The 26,690-nt window shown below is 38.4% G+C and overlaps 1 protein-coding gene and 1 long non-coding RNA gene across 2 annotated transcripts; one reads left to right on the forward strand and one right to left on the reverse strand.

Annotated features, from left to right (window-relative positions):
* Positions 1-182: 182 nt before the first annotated feature.
* LOC120409925 lies at positions 183-6,452 on the reverse strand. The gene is made up of 3 exons (XR_005601800.1): positions 6,363-6,452; positions 5,969-6,159; positions 183-283 (listed from the first exon to the last, which is right to left on the reverse strand). It is a non-coding gene; the product is annotated as an uncharacterized LOC120409925 (long non-coding RNA).
* Positions 6,151-25,987, forward strand: MAP9 (microtubule associated protein 9). The gene is made up of 11 exons (XM_039551254.1): positions 6,151-6,781; positions 7,667-7,784; positions 9,052-9,468; positions 11,218-11,474; positions 12,306-12,364; positions 12,815-12,980; positions 14,062-14,151; positions 14,807-14,968; positions 15,393-15,538; positions 16,268-16,400; positions 21,969-25,987. The coding sequence occupies exons 1-11, from the start codon at positions 6,419-6,421 to the stop codon at positions 22,089-22,091; spliced, it is 2,034 nt and encodes a 677-aa protein (XP_039407188.1). The 5' UTR covers positions 6,151-6,418; the 3' UTR covers positions 22,092-25,987.
* Positions 25,988-26,690: the final 703 nt, after the last annotated feature.

The raw sequence follows: 26,690 nt of genomic DNA on the forward strand, positions 1-26,690 counted from the left end.
GCTGCTTGTGAGGCTGCAAGTAGTTTTTAAACACTGTGATTTAAACAGTAAATTTTAACTTCAGAAAAGGGTTACCCAGAGAAGTTGCGGATGCCCCATCCCCAGAAGTGTTTAAGGCTGGGTTGGATGGGGCTCTGAGTTACCTGGTCTAGTGGAAGATGTCCTTGCCCACAGACAGGGTATTGGAACAAGATGATCTTTAAGGTCCCTTCCAACCCAAACCATTCCATGATTCTATGATTCAGCATCAGCCACTGTCCATTTAAAGGTTCAAGCATTGAAACTAAGAAAGAAATTAAAATAGGTGATGAAAGTTCATGTTACAAATGGTCTTCCAGAATCAGTTTTAAAATAAAATTTTCAAGTATTAATCATTGACTCCAGTGCTTCAGTATGTTGGGTTTGCATGCACCTCAGACATTTAGAACATATCTTCATGGCATGAGGTATTGGTGGTGATACCTCAGCACTATGGGTGAGTTTAGTTTGGGAAAGGAAACAGCTCAGCTGTTAGCATGATCCTACAGTCCTGAAGTCGAACAGCTCTCCTTTCCACTTCCCCAAAGAGCCTGGGTGGACCTATGTAATTGAAAATGCAATTTCACACTATGTGTGCACAAAATGTACTTAGAGGAGGCACCATTCCTGAAGAGTACACAGTTAAAAATACTCTGATACAAAAAGCTCAGTTATCCCTTTTCATCCCACTGCACTGTCTCCTCCCCACCATGTCCAGCCCAGCTGCTTTCTGCACCAAGACGATGCCTCTTTCTCTCTGACTCTGTCCTGCACTATACAAGGGCCCCTCAAGACAGAGTTTTGACACTCAAACCCTCTCCCACCCTTCACATGTTTCTGGCATGCCTATTAGCTTTTGTTCAGGATTTTCCTCTGACAAAACAGGCTGAAGAGCCCTGGCACAGAGAACCAGTCTCAGGGTAGCTTTAGAAAATCCCCTAAACTGGCGACTAATCAATTTGAAAAGAAATGGGAAATGGAAAGAAAGATCACTTGAAACCCAGATTTGGGTTGATGACATTTGCTGTTAAACTGAAGCCAAGTCATCTTAGCAGCTGCAAAACTTCAAATCAATTGCAGGGGCTATAATGTAAGTCACAAGACGGAAGGAAGGAAACATGGAGAACAAGAAAAGATGAACTGTTAAGCTTCCTTTGCAAATACAGAATTTGATTTAATGTTCCAGATTACTAACTTGGATTATTTGTTTCCAAGTGCTGGGATTAATCAACCCTTTCCATTACCAAGTCTGAATGAAATGTTCTTTCCATAGCCCTTGCAGAGATGACATAAAAGCACAGAGAAATATTAATAATGGCAAAGCCAATATAATCTTTAATCCACAATAAAAATATCCTAATGTATCATGGTCTCCATAGGAACTGCACAAAATCTGGAGCTTGTATTTTGCAGTTTTCTCTGGTGTTACCAGTGTAGAGCTAAACCTGCAGCCCTGGCCATGAGCAGTGGATGTGTTGGATGGCCTAGAAAGGGGAAAAGGGAATGTAAGTGTGCTCCCTTAACACCACTCTCTAAAAGGAGCAGCTGAGTACAGTGCATCTGAAGCTAAAGAAAACCAGGGCTCCAATCTACTAGATAATAGTGACCTACCCATTCACGAGCTAAAGAAAAAACAGAAATTGCCCAACTAGATGCTACACTTGTCTATATATTTGTTCAGGAGTGGGTCTGATGTTATAGCTTTCTCTGCTATATTATCTTAGAATCATACCTTGTCTCTAGTGTAAGCTGAAACAAAATTGCTCTCCAACAGCTCTTTTTCTAAAAAAAGAAAACCACAAAGGGCAGCTGTTAGCAAATGCTTAAACCTTTTATCAAGCACTGAAATACCACAGATGTTCTTATTCTGCTTCTTCTGCACTGCTGCCTCTAATGGGTACAAGCTCTCATCTGATGTCTGAATTTTCTTCACTAGTTAAGGGTATAAGCTAGTGCAAAACAGGCAGGATAGAAATCCTCCACAGTTACACTGCCATAGAATTTTTGCATGCTTTTGTGCCACTAGCACAGTTCCTGAGACTTCTCTCTACATATACAAAGTGGGAATAATTATTCTGTCTCAGCAGTCTAGCAGGGAAAGCTGATAATTCCCTTAAAGAGTAGGAAGTGCTCGGATATAGAAGGTTCTTACAGGTATACTGATAGACAAATCAATACATTCAAAAGATATAAAAAGATACTATCTTATATGGTCAGTTATGAATCTAAAAAGATTAAATGATACATTCAGTGTGCTTCCAAAGGGCCTTTGTTTTGCTACACTAGAGTAAGGTAATCATTCATCTTTACTTGCTGAAGCTTCTTGCACTGTAAAGTTTTATCTTCTTTAGGATAATGGTAGCAAAATCAGACCTGGCAGCTCTATTCTCCTTTAAATGTTCCTGCCATAGGGTTACTAGAATAGCACTAAAAATTAAAAGGAGACAAGGGAGGAATATAGATGTAAAGAGCAGGGGGAGACATTACTATTGTCAGTGAGAATTAGCCAGTCAATCTTTCTAACCACAAAGCAATTTAATTTGACCTTTTACTGCATCCATTTTCTCTGATTAATTTTTATGATGTCAGACTTCTTGTCCCTTGAGGCTGGAAGTTTGCGGGACATTGTTCAAGTCTTTAACCCAAGGCCCTCTGTCTGGCTCTCTGACGATCTTTCAGATGCAAGCAGCTTAGAGCCCTGACACTTCTCAAATGTGCACGTGATAATCTGACAAGCATGGCTCCTCTCTCTCTGAAACTTGCCATAGCATTGAAGTGAGTTACCATTCAGCACTTAACAGCTGTTGGCTTCTCCTGACAGTGTTAATACAACATTAGACATAGAGATATTTAGAGAGTGAGAGATGTTTTTTAAGCAATTGCAGGTCTGTGAGGTTTCTCTGAAAGGTATTTATTTAACTGGAGCTCACAGCTGCAAGACTTAAAAAGAATGTATCCATATACAAGCAACAGCAGTAGCTTGAGTAATTTGCACACAAAATGACTCCACTTGACATTTTCACGTTTGCATTTTCTGACTCCCCTTATAGGAAGTCTAATCTGCTGCCACCAACACAAACAAGCTTTGTCTGTTTGAAAAGTTCATTGCTTGTTACTATAACCAAGCACAACACCGAGACAGCTGTATCTCATTCCTCTGTGTTCCAATGCTTTTCCTTAAAATCACATCAAGTACTATTTACAAAAAAAGGCATCTTAAAAAAAACAAAGCCTAAAATAACTTCAAAAAGTCAAGGATATTTTTTTTTTTCTTTTGGGATATCTACCTCCATCTGCTACTTCTAAGTCTAATGCTCAGGAATAAATTAACCAGTCAAGAACACATGTATTCCTAAACTGCCATGTAAGTGATGTAGTTGTGAATTTATTCATCCTAGTTTCTTCTTTCTTTGGCTCCAGTTTTGCAGTCTGTTCCTTCCATATCTATGTTTTTGTATGTATTAATTTTATCAAATTCAACTTTCCTGGCAATATGCCTGAGAAGAACAATCTACTAAGTGAAGTTTCCACACCTTTTTACCCTCACAGCATCTTCTCTAACTACTTACAAATCAGATCAAGATGTAAAAGTGAGAGTTGAATTTGATGACAACAGGGATTTCCATCTGATGCTCAAAGTTGATTGTATTTCTGGTTCTATTTAAAGACAAGCATAAGAAGAACAGTATATTTTGGCAGCACAGGCATAGCCCTGCAAAACACGGTACATTGTAACAGACTATTGCATAGGAACTGGGAGGAAAATGTGAGAATAATAATTTTTAATGTTTGTACTTAAGCATGTCTGTGATGGTGATCCCTAGATAGAAGAGCTCGCTGTTGTTTAGAATTGAAGCTACTTGTTACTCTGCTAAACCAATACATGTGCAAGGTCCAAGAACTGGATGTCTAACGCCCATTGATGTCAAGAACAGGAATAGTCATTTATGAGCCAAGACCCTGGCAACCAATGCAAACATCACTTCTTACAGGAATATACACCACCTTAAGAGAATTTGCCATGGCATTAAATTCCCTTTTAAGTGTAACTTTTGACTTGGGAAGGAGTACCAAAGCAAGCAGAACAACATTTCCCTCCAGTAAGGGGTTTTATATATTTTGACTTAAGGTGACTTATTATATATGATTTTAGAATTTTTAATATATGTGTTATTTGTTCAGAAGAAATCCCAAATCCTGTCTTAAAAACTCTAGACACATTGATAAAATAAACCACTTATGGAAGTTGTTTATAGGCATATAAGCTAGCCATCCAAAAATCTCATCATACTTGACTGCTTTCTGAATATAACATCATTGCTGCAGATGGTAATCACACTGCATCATGATGCTTGTTTTAAAAAGTGCTTTTTTAAAGGTTCTGGGCATGGCAGAGACTCACACACATTCGGTCAGCAGAATAAAATGTTACCTCTAAGTTTATTTTATCCAAATGAATATAATTGCTGGGATCATTGAGAGCCTTATTCTCAATGCTCCATGTCTGCTCAAGAGAGGAAGAGCAACTTCACCTTCAAACATACATTTCCTTGTACAATTTACACTTGTGATGTATTAGTCAGTTACTAATTAAAAAGCAGGTGTTAATGCTCATTTTCATACCATAAAATCTTCTGAGTTTTGCCCTCAATAAACCTCCATGTTTGGGGTTTTGTTTTTTGGGGGTTTTTTCGTTGGTTGGGGCTTTTTTGTGTTTTATTTGTTTATGGGTTTTTGTTGGTTTTTTCTTTGTTGTGTGGTTTGTGGTTTTTTTAAAGTAAGTCTTTTATACCCAGCACACTAGATTCATATTTAGGCTTAAGTCCCATCCACCTCAGTGGGTCTTGATGGGATTTTTGCCTCAGGTAAGACTAGAAGATGCAGACCTGATGTTCATGTGTTTTGACAAAAACATCTTCACACATTTTGAGTTCTTCAGTGCTGACAATATTGATATTTTTTTCCCTGCATCCAGCCAACTCAGTGCATTGAATATTTAATAATACAGGTGATATGAGGACCCATTGTCTGACTCATGTAAATAACACAGTAATTTAAGCCGAGTCTTCCTTCTCTACTGTGTATGCAAGGCTAAATGAATACAGTGTCTCTCAAAAAATGCCATAAACATTGGCAGTAACATAAAAGAAACCAGGATAAAGCAGACATTTGGAAAAAAGGACCAATTTTTCAATTTTAGAATATTTTGCTGCCACCTTTTGGAATTTAATAAAATGTGCATCTCAGTGGTTCGTAACAGGGATATAATTCAGCCCTCAATAGCAATTGCTAACATTATGACAGAAAGAATATATGCATTTCTTCTTTATTCTTTTCTATATTCTTAACAAGCATGTCCAGTTTCACCTTTCACCTTCACAGAGAGATGGAATAGCACAGATTCAAATTTAAGACCTTCACATGTGAACTGAATACAGGAAAAAAATTGCACATCAAGCATAACTCTCAACAAATGCCATGATTATTCAGCAGATCAAGCATAAATAAATATGGGTAAACAAAGCAAGGAGCTGCTTACAGATTACACCTAAATATCAATTAATCACTGGCAAATAATTGTTAGTTTAAATCCAAGGTTACTTGTTAGAACTCAGGGCCTCTTTCCCCCCAGGTGTGTTGTGGCCTTTGCATAACTGCACTGCTTTTAAAATATAACTCTACATAAATAAACAAGAGGAAGACAAGTCCTAAGGCTCTGGGCTCTGTCCTACATACTCTCTCCCTGTTTCTGTCAGAGAGATTTTCTTCTGCACAACTTACAAAAATGCAATGCATATTGGGGAAGATTAATATATATAAATATAACACCAGTATAGAGAACATGTCAGAAGTTCTTTGTTATCACTAAGACAACTGGGGCTCTAGTCTTATTTTAGAAAAGGAGTGATCAGAAGCATTTAAACTGGAGGAAGAATAGAAATGTCTTTACCGGTAAATGGTCCTGGACAGCTTTTCTTTGATGCAAGAGGTTGGTATTCCCAGAGCACCCTGGGATTCATTGTGGCCCATACAGTGGACAGATGACCTCTAGGACAGCCAGCTCTGCAGGGACGTGTGCTGCTTAGCAAAGTGTCTGGTTGCCAGGGGTCTGGTGCTCACCAGGTGGATTGCACAACCAGCCTTTGGGGAAATAAAAATTGGAGCATTAGGAGGTGCAAGCACCAGGCGATTTACTTCTATGTCACTGTAATTTCTTCATGTCTAAAATGTAATTTAAGTTAACATACAAGTGCTGTGAGATCTTTGTTCCAGAAAGGACTAAAACGAGTATGTTTCTTATGGAAAGTGCTCACATCCCAAGTGGGAAGGTTTTGGACACTTACCTAACTGCAAGAGTGGGGTCGACGAATGTGTTTCAGCCCTGGTAGGAGTGTCATTAATGTATGGATGCGCCGCTTGTGGGAACAGGGTTATTTGCAGGATAGGGGCATCGATAATAAATCCCGGGAGAGTATGGGCATCGATAATAAATCCTGCCAGAGCGGCTTTGGCCCGGCTGAGGAGGCGGCGCTGCAGCGACACGCGGCGATTCCCGACTAAGGAAGGCCATCGCCGGCGCGGCCGTTGCCGGGCGACGGGCGGCGCGGCCGGGCCCGGCCCGGGGCTCTTTCCCGGCCTTCTCCGCCGGGGCGTTTTTCCCGAGGCTCTTTCCCGGGGCTTGGCGGCGGCCGAGGGTGCTGCGAGGCCGCAACGAGACACCTCCACCATGTCGCGGGGAGGCGCCGCCGACGGCGGGCGGCAGGTGAGCGGCGGCGGCCCGGGCAGGGACGGGACGGGACGGGCAGGGGCAGGGTAAAGCCGGCGCTGGGGAGCAGGGCCTGCGAGCAGGTTTCTGCCCCTGGGAATACGGTAATTCGCTGTTACGGGCAACACACCCACAGAAATCCGCGTTGCTTTCAAAATGAAAGCGGGCAAGCAGGCTGCCCTCCGTGAGGACAGCCGGAGCTGCTCTCCTGGGAGCACAGGCTGGGAGCAGCCCGGCTGCCCCGTTCCTGACAGCCGGGCTGAAGGAGCAGCCTGGCCGCCAGCAGGTGCCTCGGGAAGCGCCCAAGGCCCGGACAAACCACTGCTCCTCGTGGTTTGTGGGTCAAGGCCTGGAATCTGGAGATACTGGTGCATTTCTTAATGTACTTGCAATCTGTAAATAAGCCGAGTGCTCTTCAGAATCATGTAAATGTGGTGTGTCCATGATGTCCTGTAGCAGAGTCCGAAATATATGAAGTTCTTCACTGGTTTGGACCTGCCACCTGCTTCAGGCTCCTGTCCTGTGGCAGTGAAGAGCTCGTCCGTGCTCACCTGCTCTCACAGACTCTTGTGCTCTTGCCAGTAGAAACATACAAAAGAGGAGAAGTGTCACATGATGATACACCATAAGTGCCAAAAAATGGAAGAGGGATTTTCAAGATATGTTCCTTATGAAGAAAAAATATAAATAAATACGTGGAGATTTGGCGACTTTTTTGATGCAGATGTGTTAGGGGAATGGAGCTAGAATGGAAGCACTATGCTTCCCAGTAATTGTCAATTAAATGGGCCTACCTCTGTTGCTTAGTTTTGTTTATGTATGCGTGGGAGGGGAGAATTAGTGCTGAACTTGAACAAATGAATCTTCTCTTTTATGTAAAAGTTATTTGTGAAGCCATTTCAGGATGAGCTACAGGAAGCAATTTTGGATTATGCAACAAGCAAGGAAACAGATGAATATTCAGATGACTTTGAAAGTGATGAAGATGGCATGTTAAATGGTAAAACAAAATTAAATATTTTTCCTTGTGTTCTTCCCTTTCTTAACTCATTACTAGATTGTAGAGAAACCTTATGTGTCAATATGACTTAGTGTTCCAAGATTTCATATTTTAACAACTTCTAAATCACTGAGTCCTCCTCTGCCAAATTAGCAGCAGAATTCCCAATGAAATCAGTGGAGGTGCCAAGCTGTTAGACCACACATAGTCTGTACTGGTTCTTACAATTGTGGTGCCCAGTTCTCCTCCTTAGCCATGTTGGTTACTTGACACTGGGACGAGACAGGAGTGCACAGTACTGTAAATGAAAATGGACATGGGCAGAGAGAAAGCCAATGGTTTTTTCGTCCTGGTTTCCCAGTCTGGACAATCAGTGAATAAGGGCTGCAGGACATGCTGCAGAGTGTGCTTGCCCAGCAGTGTATGTAAACCAGGAATAGGTTTGATCTGGCTGTTTTTCTTGGAGCAGGATGCATTTTATGTTTGCTAATGTTTATGTTTGGCCAAATTACAAGATTGGCCTAATGACTTGTCTTCCTGCTGGTATAGCACTAAATGCTAAGGAAAATAGGAGTGTTTAATATGATCATGTATTTTTAAAAGGACTTCCTCTGTGGCCTGTTTTTCATTCACACCTGAAACATCTTTTAACAGTTTGTGGGATGCTTTGATTTCCATTTGTTGACAAGATTTAGGGAAAAAAGCTCTCCAGCAGTAAATGCATTACTTTACTATCATGACATTCCTTTGTCACCTTTCTCAAACATTTGAACTCTGAAATTAGGTCAATTAGCAATAATAGGCTAGAGGAAGATAAATATTTATGTTAAGCATGTGAACCTTAGCATTGTAGAAGATACTTCCTTTGAGTATCTTCTAGTAGAGTTTAAATGGGGCAGAAGTGAAGGGAAGGGAGGATGGATTCTAATACCAAACCTGCCCAGCTTTGTTGTTGTTGACTTGCTTCCACTTCCTGTGGCACTGAGACATTTTTTTTTAGAAGGGCTCTAAATTGCATGGCAGAAGAGAATTAATGAGTGAATTTTTTTTTTTGATTGGGTCCATGAAAACAGATGACAGGAAAGGAAGTAGAATAAGGCCGTAGTTTGGTGGCTTTGCAGAGATCGGAGGCACAGAAAGAGAAATGCTCAGAAACTAAGGAGGATGTTTTATGAAAAATAGTGTTAGGTTGTAGGTGATACTGCTTCTGTGTCCCGTTTTTTTTTCCACTTGTATCAAATGCAACTTGGTAATATGCTCTTTGCAGGTATTAGGAAAGAACTTGCTGAAAGTAATTCAGATTCTACAAGCACTGAGAAATCTGTTGCTGGGAGTCCTCTCTTGAATGATGATGCTTCCCAAAAAGCAGTAGATTCAGAAAATGAAGCTGCTGATGACTTGAATTTATCCTGTCATGAAAAGAGGCTTCAGCAAATAATGGTTTTAGAAGGTGAAAACATACAGAATGACAGAAAAGATGGTGAAGAAGGATGTTTGGAAGGCCAACATGAGGATAATAACAGAAAATATAATGAAGAGCATTTGGCTGCTGAAGATGTATTGCATGATAATAGTGAAAGCGATGACTTGCCTATTAATGAGCTACATAAAAAAGAAAATCAAGAGGAAAACCAACCAAAAGCAAAGCCTCGGATGCACAAAAAAGGAAAGGCTTCAGCATCAGGTGAAAAGAAAGTGTTTGAATGTTGTTGCTGCTTAGCCATGTTACAATATTTTAAAGCATTTTAATTAGGGTTATTTTCTGTGTTAACAATCATCTGCTTCTAAAAATACACAAACTCTGTCTGCCAGGGGGTAAACTGAACCAGTGTGGGCCAAGAGTAGGAGGTTCCTGTTTGCCTTTTCCTTTCAGAAGATGACAACCAGCTGTTTAGGTCCTTAAAGTCCAGCTCTCCATCAGTGCATGTGAATGGAAGGTGTGAGAGGGCTGCTAAGATGCCTCCTCAGTGTGTGCACGGCACAGAAGGCTGTGTTGACATCGTGTCCACAGCATCCATGCACCCTTTAATGGAAGGGCCATTAAACTCCTTTTCTATGACCAGGTGAAGCTGTAATGTAACAGAATGTCAGAAAATCAGCTGTAGCCAAACCATTTGTGAGTGGTAGATGTCTCATTATTTCAAGTGAAACTTCAAATGAGCTTTTACTTCGAAGATACTGACACACTTTGGAGGTATAGTCAAACACATAAACCCCCCAAACTTGTATTTCAGTATCAGAATAGCTAATTCATTTTTAATATGCAAAGCAGAATTTGGAATTCTGTTAATTGACTATATGTGCCAAAAGACTTTGTATTTTTATCTAATTCCTAATATGAGAGGAGTTTGTCCTGTTTGATGTTCAGATAAGTTTATGGCCGGTCATTACCTGTGATGGAATATGATAACTTTGAGATTGGGAGAGCATGATTAAAGGTATCGGCTTCGTTTTTTCTTTCCACTTGATGGCACCAAAGTGCAGACTTTGCACATTCTCTTGAATGTGCAGACAACTCTCTTTCCTGGCTGGTGTGCCTGTGTAGTTTTAGACTAGCGGAAAAGAAGCTGAACTACTCCTTTTCTTCAGTGACAGACTGCAGTATTGGTTATAAATTCAGAATTCTTGTCACCATCTTCATCCCTGTAAATCTAGGTTAAATTTCTTAGATTATGGGCATTAATGTTCCTTTCTTCAGGTAATTTGCAGTTAATTTGTCATCCAAAAATTCTGTTTTTCTGAAGAATTTCATCGGAAATATGTGGAAGACTTATAATTTGGTTTTAATGGGGTATTTTTTGGCTTCTGTCTGAATTGTTTTACAAATTTAGGTCTCTGCATTACTGGCAGTTGAAATCTGATAAAAATGGTTTTTAAGTCTTATTAATAAAGTGTTCCATAAGTAACAATTTCACCACTTAGGCATACATTCAGATTGAGGTGGTGTTTTCTTTAAATTCCCACTGCAGAATTTTTCAGTTATTCCCTCGTGTCACACACCCCTGAAAAACACCACACAATGAAAGCAGTATTTGTTACCCAAAGTGTTCACTTGTAGACTTCATTAGAAGTTTGCTGGATGTCAGAAGAGCTCTTGCTGTGATTGCACTGACTCTTGCTTTTGGTTTCTGTACTACAGCCATGAAAGGCAGATGGAAAATTTTGCCTTTCTCTTGCTGCCACATTCTCTAACATTAGTTAAAGCTGCAGTTACTACTCCAGTCTGACATGCAAATACAAGTGAATACTGTTCTTACTAGTATATAGTTCTTAGAAGGGGACATACAGAAAATACATTATACCATATAAAATTTAGTAACAACTTTCATAGATTGATGGTTTTTCTAGAAATGCATTCTGTACAGAAATAACAGTACTCAGAAACAATGAAGTTCTTGTTAATGTGTCCTCTCAATCTTTTTTCTCCCTTTAGATCAGGATCAGAAGACTGTCAGCACCAGCGACTTGAAACTGGAGGACAGTGGTAGGAAATCCTCTTCTGTGACAGAGCAAATGAGGACCACAGTCTATGAGAAAACAAAGGAATTAGAGCAGCCAACATCTGACAGTTCAGATGGAATGATGAAAATAGTGGAAGGGCAAATAGTAACTGATACAATGCAGGAGGTATCAGTGAATGATCAATCTGAGCATGGGAAGGCAAAGAACATGTCAAAGAGCTCTGTCAAGGTATTGCTCATACACAGTTTACCATTGTTGGAACAATGTCCTAGAGGCACAATGGAAGGTTTTGTAAAGTTGGTACCTTAAGTGTGTAGAACACTGTCTGTAAAGCTGACAATTTAATATCTGGTTTCTAGAGCTGAGGATCTTACAAATTCTGTATAGCTTTAGGAAAGATTTAAGGAATACCTTTTCCACAAATTATTTAAATCAGATAAAGGTACTGAAATGTGTTTTGCAGCCTTAAGAAAGTACCTTTCTCAAAGTGAAAAAGTCAAATCTCTGTTGTGAGGATAGCTGAACAGCAGTGAGCAGTGTGTGTTGGCAGAGGATGGAATCCATGGTGTGACCTGAATAATGGATAAGATGCAAAGCACTCTATGCTTTATCCTAAAAAGAAAATATGTAGATACATGTAATTATTAAAGCTAAGTATTCAAAAGACTTAAAAGCATTTATAGAATAACACAGCTGGGTTGTTTTGACTTCTTATTATTTCTAAACTGTTGACTATGTTTTTACATAATACAAATAAAGGTGCCATTCCAAAATGATACAGGCATTATGAAAGTTTGATTGGTTGATTGGTTTTGGGTCTTTTTTGTTTCGTTTTGCTTTGTTCTCTCCTTACTTTCTTACCCTGTACTATACCCTCTCTTTATCAGGGTGTCTTTCTTGCCTATTTTTGTAACATCATGAGACCATGGAATATCTTGACTTGGAAGGGATCCATAAGGGTCCAATTCTCAGTGTCCTTGTTAGCTTGTAAAAACCTGTTTCATCCTGATCTGTTGCTTGAGAAACTCTGTAACTTTACTTTTCCTCTGTGTTTCTTAGAAACTAAGTGAAACAAAGGAGAGAGTTCTACAAAACCCAAATGCTTCTTTATCTGACAGGTAAGAGAAGGATGCCAGGTGTTGGTCTGAGCTGTTTAAGATGCCCTGACGATGCTGCTCCACTCTCATTTTCTGTCAGCATTGTCTTCACTGCTGACAGCCTCTGAGCATCTGTGGAAAACAGTTTAGTGCATGTGGCATGTTGTTATGACCCTTGCTCAGGTTTATGTCAGATCAGACTCCCAGACCTTTTGCCAGTGTCTGTGATGAGTGTGTTACTGGGGTCTTTACAGGCTCTAAGCTGTTTTTTAGCTGAAAGTGTAAGTACTTCATAAACTTACAAGAGGTAAGTTCCTTCTCCTTTTCTTTTCCCCAGTCCCCAGCTAAGCACATCTAAAAAAAGAATCACAGTAACTTTTGGTATGCACTGAAACAAGAGGAACACTACTTGGTATCAGCTACAATAAATGGAAAGGTCATTAATGTGTTTGTGTCCTGGTATTTTCCTAGGTCTACATCTTTTGTGCATTTAAAGAAAAAGGGGAAAGCTGTTCCATCAACTTCACCTGTTTCATCTCAGTATCTGGGATCATTAAAGGTGTTGGAGGATAAATGCATGCTGAAGAAAAGTCCAGAATTGAACAAAGTAGATGATTTAAGGGCAGCTGTTTTTCAGGTAGATTTTTAAAATGAACAAACCAACAAACAAAAATATGAAGGTCCTGATAGAGGGGTCAACACCTCATATTTTCTTGAAATCAGTATTTTTTACTACATTCCTTTCATTGGCTTACAGGTTTAGTAATCCTTTTATTCTGTTGGTTATGCCTTTTCCTCATATTATGAACAAAAAGCTCAATGAAAGGGACATAATATTTTTATGTGGTTCATAATTAGTTGTGTCAGACTATTTTCAGGCACACATTTTCCATTATTTCTACTTTATCCTTAATGTAGGTAAGTGTGTACTTTAGGTTGGGTTTGTTTCCTGATATGTTCTATTCAAATGGCATTCAGGAAAAGTGATAACAAATCCTATACTCTTTCCAGAAGAATAATCTATGTAAATTCCTTGTGGAATCTCACAACAATTATTTTCTGGGTTTCAGCAGATTTTTGCTAATCTCTTTGAGAACAGCGCTCGTTAACAGACACTGTTGATATTGGTATGTGTTCTTAATACTTTTTATGGCCCTAGAATAAATTTTAGACTCTCAAATCAATATTTATATTGTCTCTATAGTTTTTAAAAGTAAAATAGTCTTCATTTAGGATTTTTTTCTTTGAGCTGTGTACCAAATACACAGCTAATTCTTGAAAATTTAAGTCTGATTCTGCAGATGGCTCATAACCTTTTATGGCTGCCTCACTTCTCCCAGTAGGATTTTATTCTCTTTAATTACAGGTATTTGCAAGAGAGACAACAAATGTAAATAATATTCCTATATACCACATGATAAGAATCTTTATTCCATTCTTCTATTTCATTTTGATTAATGCTTGAAATTTTTTGGTGTTTCTAGGAAGATGCTTTTTAAAAGATCTTGAAGCTTTTTTTAGATTTTGTAGCTGTGATTTTAGAGCCATAGATTTTTTTGATCACAATGTTCGTGTGATAACAGCTAAGTCTTCCACATGGGATGCTTATTTAACTAGCACATGGACAAACTAAGAGTAATTTTCATGGTCATTATATTGGTGCTGCTCTTTACTTACACCTTAAAAGGACTTTAAAAATATTTTAATGATTCTTACAGAACTGGTTGGAAAAGAAAAAGCTCCTTCTACTGGAATTAAAGAGAACTGAAAAGGAGAAAGCTGAAATTCTAAGGAACAATACTGAAAAGGTTTGTTTACATTGTTGTTTAAAAAGAAGTTGACAAAATGTGGTTCTTTGAAGTGTGCTTCCTGCCTAAGTGCATCACTCTGCTGTTGTAAGGTATCTGGTTTCCTCCCAATAGCACGAGGTGGTGTGAGACAGGAAACGGCATGTCCTGCTTGTTGTGGTTGTGGTCAACAGTGTCTGTCCAGTGCTTCCCTACACGTTTGCATAAGGTGTTAGAAATGTGCTTCCTAGATTAATTTTCAAGTTTGTTTACAAAGACTTTGGGATGCTCAGCTCTTAAGGTGCTAAGCTTTGTTTTGTGCATGAGAACATGAGGCATTTACTCCCTGCCTCAAGATTTGCTTACCTACAGAGGATTGTATTTTGAATAGTATCATTCACATCCTTTGATTTGGCTTTTAGGTATTTAATATGTTTCACTTCTAAGCACTTAACATGTATTTCATATCCTTCTACACGTATTTTGCAGGAGTGGTTCATCTCATTCAATTAAATTAAAAATGGGCATAGAAAAAAACACTGTATATATTTAATTGTAATACTTGCAATGTTGTCAGCAAATCAATGTCTATTTCTTTATTACTCCATTTAGCAATGTTTAAAGCATACTATTTCACTTCGAATTTTATACTGAAATTAATTTATTTCCAATCTAGAAAGAAGCACTTAAAAGAGAAGAATCAATTGCATGTTTTGAAGCCTGGAAAAAAAAGAAGGAGAAAGAAGCAAAGAAGTTAAGTGAAAAAAAGAAGCTTGGTGAACTTGAGGAAAAGACACCAGCAGAACAGAATAAGGAAAAAACAGAAGCAGCACAAGCGGTGATGTGAAATATGTACCTAAATGTGTATTCGAATGTGATTCAGGAGATGGTAAAAAACAATTTTGATTAATCCAGAAAGAGATGGATTTTGAAGAGTTTTTGAAGGAAGCTCTTACTAGGTTCTTTTCTGTCAGAAATATGTAATGTTTACATTTGCAGACAAACAGGCTTCTCTAATTGGAGCCTATTAACCATACATAAAATTAACTTCATCTAAATACGCTAACAATCAACTATTATCTACTGGAATAATAACATTCTTTTTAGGTATAGTGATAAGTACTTCTGAGCAATGCTACAAACAAATATTCCAAAATTAGAATGTGTAGAAATTATAAAAAATAATAATGTAGAATAGACTAGTGGAGTATTGACAGAAAGGTGAGGTGTTGGATTTCTCATGGATGTATGGTTGTCTTTAGGCATTCAAAAAATGGAAAGAAAGAAAAGTGGAATTTTTAAGAGAGCAAAGCAGGAAGGAAAAACAGTCTGAAAGAATGAGGAAGAAGATAGAAGAGGACCTAGTTGCAGAGAAGAGGAGAGTCAGTGTATCAGCAATTGAAAAATGGTACTACTCCACTGTGTTTGCTATATCATAGCTTCCAAAGTGTTGCTTATAAGTGTAATTGCTCTTCTGTGAATGCTTGATGTGCTTGTAATTGGAAGACAATGGAATGCTTGGGATCAGACTCTTCATTCCCAATGGAGAACAAGTATAAGAGTGAAAACAAGCTGTGCAGCTCCCTTCAGTTTATTTATTTAGTTGCTTTCCTCACCAAAAGGACACTAACTAAGCCCAGGCAGAGATACTGCAGCTGAGAAAATTCATTGAGTAGTATTGTGTCTTATGTGGTTATTCTCACGCTTCATTACTAAGCCATAGGAAGGAGGATAAATCTTTAAAGTTTTGTGGAATACAATGTATGAATGCAGATGTAGGAAGAAGGAAATGAGATGTATCTGCTGGAGAAATTCTATATTATTTTTACAAGCCAAGAGTTTTCACAGACAATGTGCAACTCACAGTTACCTACAGAAGTTCAGAAGTTTTTTTTTTTTTATGATAATAAGTAAGGGAGAAAGAAGTACAGAGAAGGTGATGCCATAATGGATAAATAGATTCATTTATACCTTGGTGATATATATAAAAATGGACATAGAAGTTTTTAAATACATATTCTCAATCTTTTATTAAAAGTGTAAAATATATTTTTTCACTCAATTTACTTAATTGGTCGCAGATGCAGTATTTAGTCCGTTACATGATGACCCCTTGTTCTTCCCTCTCACTATGCAGGAATAAAAAGAAGGAAGAATATATAAATAAGAAGAAAGTAGAAAAATTCCTGGAGAGAAGAAAGCGACAAATGCAGCAGGAAAAGAAGGAAGAAAAAAGTGAAAAGGCTATGGAGGAGTATGAAAGATGGCTGGTATGTTTGGTTGTTTGGTTTTTTTTTTGCATTTTGTCAAAACCAAAAAGTTTAATGTTGTGTGTAATGAGCGTGAGCACTTGAGTATTGTAATTCTCGTGAGGTGTTGTGCTGTTATGAGAGAGGCCAGATGGTGGCAACATTACATCACTTGTCCCCCAGAATCTGGGAGCAAAACGTTGCTAAAGCACAGTGCACTTGATAACTGGCATACATGGAAAATATATTCTCTCTACCTACATGCCATAGATTTTTCAATTTCAGTTAGTCTTCATTTTTTGCCACTCCATATCAGGAGCAACCATCTCTGAAGGGCCAATTAGCCAGAGCACAAAACCTGCAAAGCCAAACAGCGTTGCCAGCTGCAACAGTCAGTGCGTGTACGTTCAAGGAAGTATTGAAAAGGGAGACTTGGATACCTTACAACTGATAAAAGCACTTGTAATGAGGTTCAAGATGATTTCCATTTGCGAGAAAGGGTGGAACTCTGATGCTCCCAGTTATATTTTTCTCACAGCAGTGTCGCAGTTGTAAGCAGTAAATTAATTCAGTACTCTAGTTCCAACAGTAGGGCAGAGTTTTTTCCTTGCTGCAGAAAGACAAACTAGAAGAGAGATCACTAGTATTCTTAGCACATATTGTTTTCTTACAGGTATGTGACTTGCCAGTTAAAGAACCTGTTTTAATTCCCCACCTTGTGGCACAGTCTTTCTTCATACTGATTGTCAAGGTTTTTTTGGTTAGAAACCTGCTGTCTCTCTTCCTTGTGATTCCTACACGTCTTGTACATATGGTCTCTTTTGCCATTTATAAGAATGGGATCTTGCAACTCAGCTGGATTAAGGTCCTTACAGGAATTCCTTTTTTCTGTCAATAGCTTCTTTTTTTTTTTTTTTTTGTGGGAGGGAGAGGCAGATAGATGAGAATTGAGTCAGGCAGCTGTACAGGTGTGGGACAGGTTTAGAAAGGACAATCATCCTTTACTTGGCTAACTCAGAAATATGCAGTTGCACAAAACAGCAAGAGTCTGCATGTTTTCCCTTCTCTCTGTTTCCAAACTTTTTTAGTCTTAGGTTTAGATCTTTGAAGATGTTTGACCTGGTCCCCTGTTGGAATACCTCTCATTTCTGTAACCATTGGTAAGAGCTGTTTTCTCTGGTCCCCATTGTCAAGTGATTTTCAGCTCAGTTTAGCAAATGATTAATATCTGATCTTAGGTTATTTCTTGCTCGGTCAATATTCCTGATTGCCATGGTAGGGAGTATTATGCTTTGAGCAGTAACTAATGCACTGCCCTGGTATGCTCTGCTTACTGCAGCTATCCTAATCAGCTTAGTTGTACCTAAGCATGAATGTTACTTCTCACTGTACATTTGTCTTCCTTGCTGTCCTGGACTCTGTATAAAGGTAAAAAAGTACCCCTATGCTTTGGGAGTGAAAGATGCTGCCTAGCACAGGCTCCCCTGTTCAAATTGTGTGTAAATTCCTGGGGTCATCACTTCACTGGGATTATTAATATAAATTTTAGTAGTTGGAGGAATGACCAGATCTAACTGGATATACATGTGCCTACATGAGAGATAAGCAAGTGTAGGATGGGATAGGTACTGAACTGGTTGGCAAAGGTACCTCTAAAATGATCTCATTTTCAGTGTCTGTGTGCAAGTGTTGACTGCCGTGTCTCATGCCCAGTCTTCACATTTTTACTTTCAGAATTTGTGCTGTCTTTTTGCGGCTTACACACCTTTATTTGAAAAAGCATATTGGGAAATGGCTCTGTCATCATTTTTGGCCAGAATATTGTCTCACTCTGTACAGTTAGAGAAAAAATACAAACCAGTAGTGAACTTCAGGGAACACTGAAAAGTTGTCATTGTATTACCAAGGGAACTAAGATGACATCTGCCTGCAGGTAGATAGGCATCAGATCTGAGGGCAGAATTTGGAAGCCTTTTAAGGGTATTCTTTCAACTAACAGGATTTTGTTTTGAAGGGAAATAAAATAGGAGTAATATAGTGGAAAGTATTCTAGTATGTTTTCATTAACATTCAGCAGAAATAAATGTGTAAATTCATCCTCAGCTTTCCTGAACCAGGTGTTGACCATAATGCATGGATAAAACACATAAAAATCTCCTTGTAGTTCTTCTAAAACAGAAGAAACATTCTGCTCTTGTGTTAATGGAAATTCTGTTGCTTCTGCTTTTAGAGGTCATTGTGTGAATGTTTGATAACATAAGTGCATAGAGAAGATTAATTTTTAAGCCTGAAAATAAATGCCCTGGAAAAGGCTATTGACACTTGTACAGTACTAACATAAAAAGGATAATCTTCAGATGAGATGCTTTAGTGTTGCCTGGAAATTCAAGCTTCTGATTATTTTGTTTCTTTCCTATCATTTACTTCTTGCTGCTCACCAAGAACTCTTGAAGCCAATCTAGCTTGATAAATGATCATTTTTTACTTACTGCATAATACCAGTGTCTGACACTTGTCAGTAACATCCTATTCTGAGCGGAATGGGGAGAAGAATCACGTAGAAAGTTTATAATGACAGCTCAGTTTAGTTTCCATTATTTCTGAGATCTTAATCTTGGTACCTGTTTACTGTGGATAGAAGTGAGTATCCCAGATAAGTTATGTTGTCCATTTTCTGAGGTAAACATCAACCTACCGTGAGCCGATGAGAAGTAAGGCTGCTCTCAAACAGTTCTCAAAGACCAGCAAAGTAATGTTAAAAGCCCTACAAGAAGTTTGACATTTTACCTTGAATTTCAGCATGTGCAATATCTATTTTTGGTAATCTAAAGCTGTTTAAAAACATCAAGAAAGGATGTACTGGATAAGTCTCATTGATTTGTTGCTTTTCTGGGTTAGAAATAGCTGATGTTGGTTATTAATTTCATGTAGGTTAATATGATCTCTCTGAAAATACTTTCTATATTGAAATTTTTATGTCCTGTCCTTGCAATATTTTAAAAATAAGGCTGCTATTGTTACTCCTCTTAAATGTTGTAAGTCTTCTTCAATATATAAAATTCAATTTCTGTGTGGCAGTCATACTGCTAACGTATACTGCAGTCATACTGCTCTTCTCAGAATTTTATAAGTAAAAAATGTAATAATCTTACTAAGCTATTGAGTAGGAAACTTCCACAGAAATCAAGCCATGCAGCTGAGCTGGTCTAGTGTAAGACAAGCTACAATTATTGATTTAGTCTTTGACTGTTTCTGTTACTCTTCTTCAATTAGTGCAAATAACATTTTCCTTATTATTCCATGGAATATTTATATCAGTTATGTCTCATGAGAATTTGAACTGTATTTAGGACTAGAACATAAAAAGCTTGTGTGTGTTGAGACAGGGAGGAGGCCAGTAGGTCTTCACTTCCACTTCAATCTTTTAAAAAACAGTTAAATTAACTCAAGACTCTTTCTTTTCACTGGGATTTATTAATGAAAGTTGGATCTTCAAAGCCAAACATTCAAAACTGAAGCACAGTTAAAAAATCCTAAGCAACTTTTGTTCCCTTCCTGGTATGCTTTATTTTTGGTTTAGTTTTTTCACACATAAATCTGTTGTGCAACATGTATTCACTAGAGAGTGCTTGATAAATGTAAAATATGCACATTTCTTTGTAGCATACAATTCTCTGATACTTGCTAATGCTGCTGCAATAAGTCTTACTTTTAATGAGTTTTCACTTACCTGTCCTGATGGTGTACAATATAATTCTGTGATTATAGATACAGGAGCATGTATCATATATGTATTCCATTAGAGCGTATTCTTCCCAAGCTCATCTGTACTGCTTGACATATCTTGATGTCTTTTTTGAAAAATATCAGTGATAATGCGGACTCCTTTCCTCTTAGGGTTACTAAACAGTTCCCTTCAAGAATTTTAGAATATCTTGAATTTGTTCTAAAGACCCAAAGCCACTAGTTGTGTTCATCTGAGGAAGATCTCTATGGAAGGAGAAAGAAGGCAAAAGTGAAGGATGAGGGGAGTCAGAATGTCACAGTGCTGCAAGCCTAGTTTGCTTCAATTGCTCCATGTGATCCAGAAAGATACAGTTTGTACAAAGAGATGATATTTTTTATTAGACTGTGATGAACTTTTGTATTGCTTATTTTAGCAAAGGGCATTCCTTCTCCATGCAAACCTTGCTTTACTTTTAATCAGCCTTACTAGTAACAACATGAAATTATTGTGTGTTTGTTTAGCTAGACCAGATGTTCCTAACTGAATTGGTTCTTCAGATTTTTGTTGACAACAAGCTAAAGGGCACAGATTACAATCATATTGATAGGGTTGATATTTCAGTGTGTTGCTTTGGTTTTTAAGGTTTTTGGACACATTAGTAGTTTGACTGCTGTGTATGCGTAAAACAGGAGGAAACTTCCACTCAAACTCCCTTTTTTACAGTAATGCTTCCACACCCATTTCCCAGTCTATTCCCTCAGCCACAGTTACCTCACTATTCCTCTGCTCACATATGAGTAGCAGGCAGACACTCCCAGCATCTTGGGAATTTGTGGATATACAGAGGGATAGGATCATGGGTTATATGAAAGTAACAGTAAATTATACTCTGGTCTATAATGTCAACCTTGGTTCCACCAAGAGAAAAACTACTTTTAAGTCAGTAAGAAATGTGCACGAGTATGCACCACAAACCTGCAAGTATGATTACAAAGAAAATTTGCACCCATAGAGAGCTCACCAGTGTACTAAATTGCTAGTGCAGATGCACCTTTAGATGCTGGTCCTCCTGAGGGTGAAATGGCAGGCATCCTTGCAAAGAAGAATGCTTATTTCCTGTAGAATAGAACTGATTAAAAAGTAAAAAATAATTATAAATAATTACAACTTAACTTTTGAATGACAGGTCTCTTGAAAATCATTAGTTAATGAGACACAAAAAGAGTGTTGCAAGTATCTTCTTATCCCTCATCATCCTAGTTGGCCCATTGCTGTTTGAAAGAATAGAAAATAGAATTAGAATCTTGCAGTGCTTATAAGTTAGATAGATATTTGTTTAAAATTAAATTATTTATTACCAGTTTGTTCTAGTACATAGGAAGTGTGATTTAATAAGTATAGAAAGTTACAATGATGCATCAATCTTCTCATTATATAAACAAGAACAACATATTTTGCATTGTGATTTAGGTATCCTCTAAAGGACGTTCTTAAGAAGTAATTAATATGAGACTAATTACATACAAGACCAATACAGTGCCTAATCCACTAGGCCTTGTGTTGGGCTTTTTGTTTAGACAGTACACAAACCCTGCCATCCTTGAGACAGTCACCAAAATTGTAAATGACACCCAATGTGCAGCCTCTTGTGTTGCACTGTGCAATGTCTGTGACTGAACTTCTAAAAGGGATGCACCGAGCTCCAAAAGGCAAATTTCTATTGCATGTTTACTTTTCACTTTACACAAGAAAGGCATAATAATAATTGTGACTTTCCTGTTAGTGGAGTTGTTGTTTGGGGGGCAGGGGGAGTGTTGTGGTTTTGGTTTGGGCTCTTTTTGACACATCTTTTTTATTCTCAGGAAAACAAAATTAGGAGAGAACACCTTGAGAAGATCCAAAAGAAGTTTCAGGCTGTCCATGGGAATGAAGTGAGTCCTCCCTGGAGGCCACCTGGCAAAGTCACATATTCTAGTAATTACTGAGCAGATTATTGCCTTCCAGAAGAACAAAGTTCTGTCAATAACCAGTCACTCTTTTGTTACTAGTTGATTTTCACGGAATCCTTTATAGGTGTTACATTCTTTATAGGTGTTACATTCTTTCTTTTTAATTTATTTTATCTCTGCAATTTAAATAAACCTGTTGCTCATTTTCATTGCTTTAGAGAATGTAATAATTGTTCTAATTCTGTATTTAACTTAGTTTTGCTAAATTCCATGTTATTTCATACCTTTTTGGTGAAAATGTATGTCCAGGATACATAAGGCTAGACTCTGGCATTTTTTTCATCCGATACGTAGAAGAATGGTTATTTTTTATTAGACCACACTATTGAGGAGTTAAGTCTTGAAGAAATTATTTGAGGAGGCAGTGGGATGGGGATGATGGGCAAGGAGATGTTGGCTCTCTTGTGGTGGTTGAAGACAAAAGGCTAAGAAGTATGGAAGGAGAATGTCATTTTCATACATTAAGATACAAGATACAGCGAAAATAAGATTATGTTACATTATGAAATATAAATATAGCTCTTAAATTAAAACTGCATCTAGCAGAAGCAAGATTTCATGGGGCAAAAAATGGTCAACCAGGTGGTGGTACAGAAGAATTAAACTGGAATCCATATAGTGTAAAATGATCTAGGACCAAGTAAGAATGTAGCTGTTAATTCCACTTTAGGTCTTCATATACATTCCATAGATTTCCTGCCATTATAGGAATACAGGAAGCAGCAGTTTTAAAGGCATGTGCACAGAAAATCTTACATCAGAACTGCAAGGACAGAACAGTGGCATGCTTATAACGCAGCCTTAGAAACAGAAAATTATTTTTTCAGAACGTAATTTAAAGACTTCTGTGGTTGCTTTTTATGATCAAGTAAATCCTCCCCAAACACATTTTCATCACTACTAATGATGTAGCTGCTGTAGTAAATTACTAAAATGCCTTCTTTTATTTTCCTTTTGTTTTTTTGGCTATTTGCCTCACTATTTTGGAAGCAATGGCAAGACTATGTGTTTTTAGAGATCTTCAAATCCCTTGTTTGCTTGCTGTCTAAACTAAGCTGTTACTTGTGGTTTTGTTTTCTTATTTGAATTTGCATAATCAGTTCAGATGTGCTCCTCAAATATTTTTTCTTTTCAACAAAAGAAAGCAACACCAGCATCACCAACAAAGAAGTAAAAAAAACCCCATAGTCTTTAATTTATTGATATATTTTCTCAAATGAAAATCTTGCTCCTGTTTAGACTGGCAGCCTCCTTCAGAAGTAAAAGAAGCATTTGAGAAGTGGACTTGTCTTTTTCACTAGACTTCTGTCCTCTTCATAAATCTCTGAGATAGTCCTTAATTCTGATTTCATGGAACACTGGGGCATCTCCTCAGAAGAGAAAACCACAAGTCAGGCAAACAGATGAATTTCTTTAGTTTCCTGATGTTTCTTGCTTGTGTTTTTGCATTTTAGTGAGAGCCACTGAGGATTTAGAGCAGTTTGTTTGGGCCATAATGGTTTCTATTACCAGAGTGCTGTTGAGATGAAATTTGTTGCTGGTATGTATGTGCAAGGAAAATCAGAATGGTATCTGTTCTGTCTCAATGTTCAATACGGTTCTGTTCTTTATTGTTAGTCTGAACTCTACTCTGTGAATTCCCAATTCAGACCTTTTGCAAAGTTTATGACAGGCATAAGCAGGTGCTAGAAAGCAAAAAGCTAAGATACATTTGTTAGAACAGTACGTAATTACTGTCATTATCTTAGTTCATATCAATAAACAAAAGTAGAGGGAGGCTTGCAAAATGTACAGTATTTATGTTGCATATGGTCTACTGACAGTGTCAAGAAGTATTTGCTAACCTTGAGAATAATGGTGAAGGTTCACCAGCAGTTGTGCTGGATTTGTGTACAGCCAAATCATCTGAATGGTCAGATTTGATCCATTGGGAGGAGTCCTTGCAGATCTAAAACAGCTTCTAGGTGATGAAGTAATTTTATTGCAGGATCAGGTTTGAGTATATTGCCTGGTATTTTACCTTGCATGGCTCAACTTCCAGTTGCCTTTCATGCATCTTGCTCGTGGTAGCCCTGGTACACACTGGGGTTTTTTAGCAGGTCTCTGCCGGTTCTGCGTCTTCCTTTTAGTTCTCTTTCTTCCTCAAAAGATGATTGTACTGGACCTGGATTTTATTCTTTTATTTGTTTCTAGCCTTCTGTCACTGGGCTGCTCCTCCATAAATACGTGGATAGAACTGTGTTTTCCACTGAAGAGTCTGAAGAGAAGCCAGGGACTTTAATGGCACCCATCCTTTGATTATATACAGTCTGCAGGTAATGCACCCTTGATCTCTTCCAGTGGACCCTAATGACAGTAGTGACCTTTTTGCCACATCTGTGAGACTCGTGTTTATACTGAGTCACCTCTGGAGTGCTGAACTTCTGGGTAGGGCAGTATTCCTACAGGTTTTTGCTAAGCTCATCTTCTGTCATTTGGGAGGAGGAGGAGATTGGTCAAGAAGGAGAGGGGGCAGGAGGGGGACTGGAGCTTTCAGAAGCACCCTGAGGCCTGCAGTCTGCTCTTGCAGAGTCCCTGGAGTCTGGTTGTGTTCCTAGGACCTTTGTGGTTCTTTCAGGCAGACTACAGCAGTACCCACACAGTGCAGTGTTGCAGTGCATTGCATTACCATAGAAGTTCCCAGTTAAGGGATTCTGCACATTAGCTTTTTGCAAAGATCCAGTAAATCCAGATTTTTATCTGGAATAAACCAGTCTGTAGCACAGATACTGCAGATAAGTGAATACAGGGCTTTCATAAGCTCCAGGTCTGGCTCTGGCTGTTCCCTTGTGGTAGGTCAGGCATTTTTCCCAGCAGTAGTGGCATCACAGTGACAGTATTGGCATCCAAAGAGAAAGAATCTACTGCTAACAGAAACTTTAAAGAAGCTGAAAAGATGCCCAGCCAGAGCAGCTTCAGTGGCCCACGTAAGAGGTAAAATAACAGATGGCAGCAGGAGAGATGGGAACTGCATTACCGGCAGAATGCAACAGAATTGCCAATTCAAAAGTGGCACACTCTGATTTTATGAGAAAAAGACTGAATTTCTTCATGCCTTTAGATTGGGGTAGTGGTGTTCATTGTTAGTGCTCTGGGCTTTTAGCACTTGGAGCCTTGAATTTGGGTTTAGTCTGTGAAGAAACTCCAACTACAGTATCATGGGAGGATGAAATTTGTGTCAGGCACCAGAGTTTACTGTGCAACAGACCTGGAGAGTCTGAGACAAGCCAGCCTGTGAGGCGATCATCTGGACCTTTATTTTTGCAGTGTCCAGCTAGAGGAAGCAAGGAAGGTCCCTCTGCTGACAGGCTGTACTTGAGGGCTGCAAATGAAAAGTGTGGTAGAATTAGTGGCAGAGATAGAAAAGAGTTTGTCAGGTGCCTGTTCCTGAACTGAATGCTGCGTCCTTTAAGCCTTTATATAACTGCAGAAGGTTTTGACAGAAGGCAGAAGTGAGAGGGTGTTGGGGACATCTTTCAGAAGAATGAGCAGTAATTCACATAAATGCACAACTTTTCAATTAGGAAAACATGCTGAAGTCTGTAGAGAAGGGAAAACAGTTGACATGTACAACTTTCCTAATAAAATTTGGGGGGTTTTATCTAATGTTACACTATAGAAACTTGAACATGTTACAGCATGACACAAGTATCATAGAAGAATTAGAGCTGAGAAATATAAACATATGTACAGTAATATATAAGAATGTACATGTATCTGTATAGATCCTATCTGTATGTTTATTCATGACAGAGGGAAAATATTTTGTATTTAATAAAGTATATTATATTCTGTATTTAATAAAGTATACTAGCTTCAATGTTTTCATCAGATCTAAGGATACAAATCTTTATTTAAAACTTTAATACACTAAAATTAACTGGTCAGTGTCTCTAAGCAAAAGCTATTCTTTCATCATTGTTAACATAAGTAGGTAGGAAACTGTATCCCACTGAAGTCGAGTTTCTACAGCACTCCAGCTCTCTGCTCCAGCTCCCTGACACTCCTGCTTGCTGACACACCAGTGCAAACATTCATTTAAGGAACATAGTTTCTAAACCATAACCTAGAAGAAGGTTAGGATCTCTAATTTTTTTCCAAAGTATTAAGTTGCTGCATTTGTGCACTAAAGGCTCAGGCTGATGATAAATGATTTTCTGTTTCAAGTCTCTCATTCTGGGTAAGAAAAATGTATGCTGTTTACCATGGTATCTCTTTTTTCTTTTATATCCACAAAATATGAGATCATCTTTCCTGGTCTGTGTATCATGGACTGCTGTGTTTCACTTGGTTAATTATGTATTTAACTGAGTTACTTGACTCAAACTAACAGGGATACTTTTCTGGGCTGTGAACGCTGATGGCAGTCTTGGCTGCCCATCAAACCTGGACTTGCTCCAGCGTGTCTGTATTTTTCTTGCTCTGGGGAGCCCAAAACTGAACATGATGCTCCAGATGCAGTCTCACTCCCAGCTACAGTCTCACACATGCCAAGCAGAGAGGAACAATCCCTTCCATGAGCCTGCTGAGAACACT

Source organism: Corvus cornix, chromosome 4 (assembly GCF_000738735.6).
Source record: "Corvus cornix cornix isolate S_Up_H32 chromosome 4, ASM73873v5, whole genome shotgun sequence".
Taxonomy (NCBI): Eukaryota; Metazoa; Chordata; class Aves; order Passeriformes; family Corvidae; genus Corvus; species Corvus cornix.